Genomic DNA, 9589 nt, shown 5'->3' on the forward strand with positions numbered 1-9589 from the left:
TGTACTCCAGTTATTCCCTGGTGGGATGGAGGAGGCAGCAGCTTGCTCTGTGTTTGAACAACACTGTACACATCCTAAAATACCTGAGATGTGATGCTCTGTACCCGGGCCGCTGGTGTCAGAGATGGGGCTGGTGCACACTGGTTTTCAGTACCTGTGAGGCTGTGCTTTGGAAATTGGGCACTTCACTGAATTACCTGCACTGTGAGCACAGAGATCATTTAATCATTTCTTGAGCAAGTGGCAGCACTGCAGGGAAAGGCCAAGAAGGCCTGGGCTTGATGATGTAGCCCAGAAAGACAATGAAGAGTGACACTCAACCAGACCCAGTTCTCTGAGGTTATTACCTTTGGATGCTCATCTTTCTTGCCATCATTACTTCAGCTTAGAAAATCCTTCCCTCATGGAAGCCAATGTTGTTTTACCACTACTTTTGCCATTTATGTTGGCTAGAGAAACACAGCTAGTATGAGAAAACATTTAATTTATTGTTAGTCGACTTCAAAGTTTTACCAGTGTGCTCAGAGAGTACTCATCAATTACAACGATGCTAAAAATGATAAACACTATTATCTAGAATATTAGAGAGAAAGGGTCAAAACTAACACACAAGAGCACTTTAGCTGCTGCAGCTTCTCCTGGGCTTTGCTCACCCCTCCACTCCCAGGGCACCAGATTCAGAGGTGCTGTCTATCCCCCAGGAGAAAGGGGAAGGCTGCAGGTGTCACAGGCCCAACAAGTCCTTTGCTCCAGCAGCACAGCAACAACGGTGGGAGGGTGATTCTGCCTCCTCCTCTTCTGCTGGAGTCCAGCTGCTTCTACCCTGTCTTTAAGGCTCCCCTTGCAGTACTCCTTGCTCCTCAGAGCTGGGTCCATCGCACTGACCCTCCAGGCAGAGCTGCTCACACCCTGCAGGGCTGCTCCTGGCCCTCCTCGCTGTGTGAGCGATGTTTCCCCGCCCCAAGGTCACGTCCCTCTGTTGATGCAGCGGCTGCCTGTGGGGGAGTAGTTCACAGCGCTGGGGCTGCTGGGTCCCTGCATGTCCCAACCAAAGCAAGGTTCATAAACCTCTCTCTCAGGTTTTGCAGCATTAGTAAACAGCCCGTGGCCTGTTTCTGGCAGTGGCCAGGCTGTGTTCCGTGGGCTATAGGCAAACAGACCCCTTCTGCCAGCCCATGGGCATGAGCTGTCACACACGAGTCCAGCAAGGACATTGCAAACCCTCCTGTGGCTCAAGGCTCCTCACCAGGACCGAGCAGCTGATCTTCTTGGAGGCATTTGCTCTTTCCTACCTGGTCTTGCCTCGTATGGGTCTGAGGGTGGCCTGTAGCTCTTGACTTTGGTGCATGGCTGCTACTTGGTTTACATAAGATTTTATTTTACAGCCAGTTTAAGGGTTTGCACAATTAAACGAATTCTTGCAATTCCCAGGATTACACTTCTAGACTTGACAGCCTAGTTAAAAATCTCCATAGGTGATGGGAGTGCCAACAAGGAAGGATTTACACCAGGTATGATGGCCAGCATCCTTTATTGCTGTTGTAGTAAGAGCAACTTGCTCATTTTTGTGACATACTGCAAACCTTGCTTTGGTGCCTGTGAGACTACAAAAATTACAGGTAGGTGCTGTTATCTGCAACAACTGATCAAAACCTAGCCCAAATGTACACAGTTTAAAAGCTTCTTTGTTCAGTATGCAGTTAAAAAGTTTCTAGCAATTTTAGTGTCACTTCTAAAAGCATCGTGTCATTAAAATCATACATTTAAATTAAAGTTACATTAATGCTCATGTATTATCAGACAACTTAGACATGCAGAGAATTTCTGGATTCTGGAGATACACAAACACAGCTGGATCCCATATAAGTGATTACATTCCCACTGGAAACTAAAGGATATATTTTATATTCACCTCTGGCTAGACCCAGTTCTAAACTGATTATCTTTTTGTAAGCAATTTGCACGTGTGAGTGCTTCTTGCTTGCTGGTGTTCCTCCAGAGAGGCAGCTGGGAGCACTCCACCTTGCTGGGCTGCTTGACATGGCCGCTGTGCAGCTCTCATCTCAAAAAACCTCCTGCTGTCAGTGTCTAAAGTCACCTCCTCATCTCCTCCATAACCAAATAACAATTTTTATTGGCCCACTACATGTATCATCCATGTATGCAGTGATTTGATATCCCCATCACTGGGGACCTTTAGTTTTCTACCTCTCCCAGCACCATCAATTTATACATAGGTGCTCTAAATTAAACTCAAAACTGTGCAAATCCACACTAAGCGTATATATTTTTAAAATATAACTCACCCTACTAGAAATTTCTACACTTCATTTGTTCATCTTTGCTTCTCATTTCAAAATACTGTGTTTCCTGTGTTACATACATAGGTGCTCTACATTTCAAGATCACTATCAAAAACAGGAGGTATGTCCATACTCATCAAGGGAAACTAGATTTCTCTTATTTGGAGATGGTGATCCCTTCAAAATGGATCCACTTTTTCCTTGTCACCACAGTTTGTTAGTTCTTTTCTCTTATTTGAACTTCAGCAACAGCAACTGTTCTAAAAAAAAGGAGATTATATTTTTCCGCACATCTATGCATGTATGATAATAAAGCAAAATAAAAGCAAGAAAGAAAGCAGTAAGCATCATACAATTAATAATATCCATAATTTGGAATTGTTACTTATTCTTCTGTGCTACCTATGGAAGACAAAACAGCAAAGATTGTTATAAGTAGTTATCTCAGTTAACCAAGGTAGAAAACATTTACACCCATAGAACTTTAGATGATATTAAGGATCTAATAAACTGCATCTTCACATATTTTTATACAATTTATTAGCTTATGTTCTTAAACAGTTGCTCACCAATCCTCCATCATAATTGTTTCAGGTGCTTCCATCTTATGTCTGTAACAGAAGAACTTTACATTTTAATTTTAAAATACTACATTGATGTGTACATTTTTCCATTATAGGTCCTTTTTAATTATTTTCTCTTTTTTACTTCATTTTTCTCCACTCTAAGAAAAAAATGCTGGTATTAGCACATCAACTATAAGCATGCATCACAGACTTAACTTTTTGCTTTCAGAGTGAATTCTGTCCCAAGTCAATTAGAATATTTTATCATTAATAACCATCCCCTCAAACCTTTATGAGTACATTCATGATCTGCCACTTTTCCAGCTTGTAACTTTTTAAGCACTGGTAGCAATTAGTTCGCATGCCTCTGTTTCAATCCTTTTTTCCTTTTTTTTTTTTTTTGATACCACTCCTAAGTTTCTTTGCTGCATGTACTTCCACACACTTATGTGAGAACACACTAGTGAATTTAACAATACTACTGCTAAACATGAGCTGCTTCATTTTGTGGGTACCTCTTGAATTTGCTCTGCTTCTACCTCTTGATTTCTCTTTGCCTCTGACAACAGGCAGGTATTATTTTTTTAAATAGTGGGGTTTTTTTCTTTTTGCAAGTCCAAACCCTTCCAAATTGCCTTCAGAAGACCCAGAAAGAAGATGTTATTCTTTCCTCCTTGCTTCACCCTCAAGGTTTATACCATGCTTGGGACTCCTGTAACCTTCCTTGCACAGCCCTTCATACCTAGAGCTCATTCCCAGTCCCACTGCTGCACATCACTGCTCACAAACCCTGCAGCCCAGCTGGGATCCCAGCTCCGGTGTTTTATCAGTCCTAAAAGCATTCTTTTTCCCAAAACAGCTTCTGCTAACATGGCCTGAGCAGCATTTGGTATCCCTGCCCAGACTCAGTGCAGCAAAGTGGGTGCCAGGGTGGCTGTGGCAGAGCTCAAGCAGCCTCTGCTTTACTGCAGCCCTGACTTGTTCCTGCTGGAAAAGTCAACTTTCCCGCTGTGTTTCTCCTGTAAAAATAAGCAAACCCAAAACCCCTTAACACTTCACTCCTCCTGCATTTCCCTCACCAGAGGAGCCGTCTCAATTTGCACCAGACACAGCCTGGTGCCCCAGGTTTGTATGTGACATGGATGATACCCAGAGGGCTCTGCTTCCCATCTCCCAGTGCTCCCAGCATGGGAGCCTTCCCCAGTGGTCCGGTTTTGGTCTGACCACGAGCCCAGGGAAGAGGGGTCTGTCTGTCTAGGCTGTGACAGGGAGGGCAGGAGCCCCGGGCTCGCTTCCCTCTTTTCTCCTGCTGATCTCCAGCAGGCGATCCAACAAAACCCTGGTGGGAGCGTTATCCCAGCGGGCCATGTCCTCCCCCTGCTTGCGAAGCTCCCTCCATATGTCCACTCGCATCATGCCTAACTCCCTCCTGGACATGGTGTTTTGTTCCACAAATCGAGGGCCTGCACCGTACTGCCACTGTCTCTTGCCCTGCCACCTTCCTTTCCTCCCTCTTCCCACGAAGGGGCTCTGGGAGGTCACACCAGCAGAGGCAGTGGTCTGCAGCACCTCTGGGTCCCTCATATCCCTGGAGTTTTCCCTTCCTCTGCTGCCCCTTCCTCTCCTGGATCCCCCTCTGTCCTCCCTTGCCCAGACACTCCCCACCAACTGCTCTCTCCTTCCCTGGGTGCTCCTGGGTTTGAATTGGCGAGGGTCAGTGGTGGTTGCTCCCTCTGTGATAACTTGTTCTGCCTGTGGCTGCACATTTCCCTCATTTCCCTGCTCTGCTGCTCCCCTCTCCCTTTTCCCAACCACTGGAGCACAGGTAAGTGAAACAGGATCTGCTTTAAATCTTTCTGGCCTCTCAGACTCTAGTAGCAGTGGGCTTGCAGGCTTACACTCCTCTGTGGAGGAGTTGCCATCTGGATTAACCCATTTGTGTTCATCACAGTGCTCACCATCTCTTTGGAGGGGTGTTTTTGTAAGGGCCGTGACAGCCTCGTGCTTCGCCTCTAACGCGGCTTTTAACTTTTCCATCTTGACCTTGCAGGCCCGGTGGTCTGTGCCCCTCTCTTTTAGGATCTGTACTTTTTGCACCAGTAATCGGATTGTTCTTTGTGCCTCCTCTACAGCTTTTGTACTGATGGCTACTTTTTCCTTCAGTGCCTGATTTTCACTCAAAATGGCCTTTTTTTGTTCACACACCTCTTGATACTGGAGAACACTTCGCACTTGTTCCTCAGCCGCAGCTCCTTCTCGAGTTATACCCTCCTCTAGTTTAAGCTGCTGAGCCTTTATTTCTTTCAGTTTCTTGTTTTCCTCCCTTAGGTTCTGAATTTCTACCTGGGCTGCCTGTTTTTCTTCAGTTAAGCTTTTGGCAACTAACCACACAGCCCACGCTGCTGCACACTTTAAGGATTTTCGGGAGAAGAGTTTAGACTTGGTCATCTCTTTTAATTTGGCAAACTCTAGGTCAGCCTGCTGGATACTTCTGCAAGAGTTTGGACCCCAGGGGTTTGGTCCGCACTGAATAACCCAATTTGCCAGCTCTGACATCTTTTATTCTCCTCTAAAGGTATTTTAGACTTTACAGAAGGGTCTGTTCACAAACTACAGCTCAAGAAGGCTGAGAGAAGATAGCAGAGCCTCACCCAAATCTGGGCTTGTTCCTCTGTTGTTTTTCTAGCGTACTTCTTCACTACAGAAAATTTTCTTAACCAAGAAATCCCCTAAGCAGGGATTTCTAATTTATCTCTTCTCACAGACAAGGCAGAGAGCTTTCACTCCTCTGTCCAAGAATGGTTAGAGGCATCCCTTGAGCATTTCTCAGGAAGAAGGCTTTCAAACCTGCTGGATTTCCCACTTCAATGTTTTCAACAAGTCTGTGTTGCCCCCAAAACTGGATGCTATGCTTTCAACAAGACACTTGAGGCTATGTGAACACAGAGTAGCCTTGTTGCTGGTTGTCCCTGACTGCCACAGGATGGCACCCAAAAAAAGGCTCTCCCAGAAGGGTTACTCACAAAAATGCCATAAGGGCTCCCCAGAGGGCTGCTGCCTTCTCTGCTGGTTCTGTGCACCACAGCTCGTGCCTTTACGTGGGCTGGAGAAACGCACCTTACTCAGGAGAATCTGCTGTTTGACTGCTTCAGGGTTCTAACAGCCTGATCAAAGAAAGAGTGCTAATCAATCCACTTACAGTGCTGGATGATATTATCTAGACTATTAGAGAGAAAGGAGATAAAAGGGAAAACGAATCCCTTATCAGTATCAAACCCACTCCCTCCCTTGTCTGCTATGCCTTTCCCCGATTTATGCTCACCCCTCTGCTGCCCTAGGATGGCTGCAGGCATTCTGGCATGACTCCTTCACCTCCAAGAAGCACGATGCTGGTGATGGAACCCCTCTGTCTGCCTCTCCAGGGTGCTGGTGGCGGTAGGATTCTGCCTCCCCTTCTGCTGGAGCCCACCCGGGGCTGTCCGTGTGCCACCCCTAAGGCTCCCCTTGCCCTGCTCCTCAGCCCCCAGATCCAGTGATGTCCACACTGACCCTCCAGGCAGAGCTGTGCACACCTTGCAGAACTGACCTTGCCCTCCCTGCTGCCCGTGAGTGGAGTGCCCCAGCCCCAAGGCCGTGCTCCCTTGATGCAGCAGCTGCCCATGGGGGAGTAGCTCACAGCGCTGGGGCTGCTGCTATCACCCTGTGCCAGAGGTTTCAAGGCCCCACTGCCCTCCCCTACCTGCGATTTTCCTGCTGGCTCAGGGACAGATTGCTGTGCTCCTGCTGCACTGCAAAAATACAGCCAAGCCATGCTGCTGGAGACCTTTTGGCATCCTTTGGACCAGGGGAAGCAAAACTGAGCACTGATGGGTGAAGTCCCTGAGTCCTTAGGCCGTTGCTGTAACAGCTACAACGCTCTCCAAGAGGTCCCCAGATGGCAAGTCCCAACCAAAACAAGGTTGACCAGCCTCTGGCAGTGGCAAGACCATAGATCATGGGTTATGGGCATGCATTGCACCACCATCACCCAGCTGTGTTCCCCAAGAGCCCTGTGCTTTGCTACAACAGCCACAGAAATAGAGGAGTAAAGGCCTTGTGCTTCACCCTGACCAAAAAGACCATCACTGATGCTCCTCAGCATTTTCACCAGGAGCTGCAAGGAAAGCAGTGAGTCTTTGGGGGCTCAATGGGACCATGGGTGATGGTCTGACCTGCCCTATGGCCAAAGAAACTCATCAGGCAGCGCTGGGAGCAAGGGCGATAATCCTACATAGAAACAATCCCTCGAATAAGCAAAACCACAGAAATATTTGAAGTTCAGCAGTTATTAAAACACATAAATCCCTGCTCATAAACCCCACCGTCCCCACAGATCAATGCTTTGAGAGACATTTGAAGCTTTGTAAACTAGAAGAGGTAATAGGATTAAAGCTGCAAAGTGACAAGACAGCTAATTTTTAATTATTTCTAACTCCTTTCTAATTTCTGCTTCATCCTGAATATTTAAAAACCTTTCCAAATGTATTTCACAGGTTTCAATAACAACCTAGTAACTGGATGTGGCATTATAGCAATTTATAATCACCTCCCAAAATGGGGATCTAAATTAATCTTTCTACATCTCATTAGTTTAGCTATCAGAGATCTTTTACAAGATAATTGGCTTTCAGTGGCTTTAATTTAATTTAATTTATTAATATCTTACATTTATATTTCATAGATGCTGTTTTAATTATTGAACTGATACATCTCGGAAACATAATTCTTTTATATAGCATCAAACTTTTGCTTTTAGGGCTCTAGAGCCTGTTTAAGATGTTTTAATGATAAATAATAAGTCCTTGTTTGTGTTTGTCTTTAGAGTGGATATCAATTTACTTTTGCCTTAGGTTCTCGCAGAGGAAAATTAGATCTTACTTTGGAACATCCTGTTTTGCAGATGAGGCTGCCTCTATTGTTAAACCAAAGCTTGTTCCAAGTTCGTAATGTTATAAAAGCATAAACAAGGGGAGGCAGAAGTAACAGAAAGAATGTGGAATAAGGACCCAATTCATACCTGGCAGGTGTGTGTAAATTATTCAGCGGGCAGCAGTCAGGGAAGCCGAGTCTCCCGTGGTGTTGTGTCCCATGGCTGAGGTCCCCAGTGCTGGTGGCAAAGCTGCCCTGCCTGGACCATCTCTTGTACCCATCAGATGCTTGCTCTTCCTGCACCCACACCACTAGCTGGGTCTGGGGGGCTCCCCACCATCCCCTTGGCTAATTCACCTGCAGCAATACAGTATCTGGAAACTTCCAGCCTGCCAAAAACTTTGGCTGAAATGTCCTCACCAAATCGGTGAGGACAGACAGACAAGCACACTGCACAACTGACCCCAAGAACATCCTTCCTTCGGAAACCAGCCTAAAAATATGATCCCTCCTGGAGCAGAGTAGCAACATTGAAACATCTGACAGTAAATGTGATGATGATAATTGATGCTTAATGAATAATCCAGGGTAGCTTTAATACTTAACTTCATAGAATACCTTCCGTCCCCAGGAGCTAAACCAATTTATAAAAGGTGTACTCTTCCCCTGCAGGGCCTTCTTTCACCATTATATCCACTGTTTCAGGGGGACCAGCTACACAACTGGCTGGCACTGGGCAGGTTGCACAGCACTTCAGCAGGGTGCTTTGTCCCTTTGTCCTTCTCCAGGACCTGCTCAGAGTGAGGCCATCTGCAACACCTGGGTTGGGGCAATCCCAGACATGAGTACAGATGGGGAGAAGAGCTCCTTGAGAGCAGCCCTGATGAGGACTTGGGGATTCTCATGGTTGCATCACAAGCAGCACTGTCAATCCTGCCCCTCTGCTCTGCCCTTGTGAGGCTCCACCTGGAGTGCTGTGCCCAGCTCTGGGGTGCAGCAGAAGAAAGACATGGACCTCTTAAAGCCGGTCCAGTGGAAGGCCAGAAAGATGATCAGAGGGTCGGAGCCCCTCTCCTGTGAAGACTGGCTGAGAGAACTGGGGCTGTTCAGCTTGGAGAAGAGAAGGCTCCAAAGAGACCCTAGAGTACCTTCCAGCGTTTAAAGGGGGCTTATTAAAAAGAGGGAGAGTGACTTTTTAAATGGGCACATTGGGATAGGACAAGGGGGAATGGTTTTAAACTAAAAGAGGAGAGATTTAGATTAGATGTTCGGAAGGAGTTCTTTACACAGCCGGTGGTGAGGCACTGGCACAGGTTGCCCACAGAAGCTGTGGATGGCCCTTCCCGGAAGCGTTCAAGGCCAGGTTGGATGGGGCTCTGAGCAACCTGGTTTAGTGGAAGGTGTCCCAGCCCCTGACAGGGGTTTGGAACTAGATGACCTTTGAGGGTCCCTCCAACCCAAACCATTCTACACTTCTGAATTTACCTCGGGCCTGTGACTGCCAGAGGCTGTGATCCAAGGCCCTACAGAGCTGAGCACTTCCAGTTCTCTGGTGGGAATGAATTCCCACCCTTCCCCCCGCCCACCAGGGGCCACTTTCCAGGCGTGAGTTGTGCTCCTGAGCGCTGCCCATGGAGGGGCTTTGCTCTGACACGGCGCGGGAGCACCCGAGGGGCCACAGCAGCTGTCAGGACAAGACCCCCCTCTCCCACCCGAGACCTGGAGATGAGGAGAGGCAAGAAGCCCTTGCAGAGCCCCCATCGCTCCGTTCCATCGCGCACCCCTCCGGCACACGATGGGAGCCGACCCGCC

General features: G+C 47.2%; 1 protein-coding gene across 1 annotated transcript; it reads right to left on the reverse strand.

The window, feature by feature from the left end:
* Positions 1 to 493: 493 nt before the first annotated feature.
* On the reverse strand, positions 494 to 9121 carry LOC125324189. Its single transcript, XM_048299825.1, has 2 exons — positions 6192 to 9121; positions 494 to 6033 (listed from the first exon to the last, which is right to left on the reverse strand). The coding sequence occupies exon 2, from the start codon at positions 5423 to 5425 to the stop codon at positions 4124 to 4126; it is 1302 nt and encodes a 433-aa protein (XP_048155782.1). The 5' UTR covers positions 5426 to 6033; positions 6192 to 9121; the 3' UTR covers positions 494 to 4123.
* Positions 9122 to 9589: the final 468 nt, after the last annotated feature.

This window comes from Corvus hawaiiensis, chromosome 3, assembly GCF_020740725.1.
Source record: "Corvus hawaiiensis isolate bCorHaw1 chromosome 3, bCorHaw1.pri.cur, whole genome shotgun sequence".
In the NCBI taxonomy this organism is placed as follows: Eukaryota; Metazoa; Chordata; class Aves; order Passeriformes; family Corvidae; genus Corvus; species Corvus hawaiiensis.

Bases quoted from the DNA above. Each gene is read 5' to 3' on its own strand.
- LOC125324189 (XM_048299825.1), bottom strand. From the start codon at position 5,425: ATGTCAGAGCTGGCAAATTGGGTTATTCAGTGCGGACCAAACCCCTGG.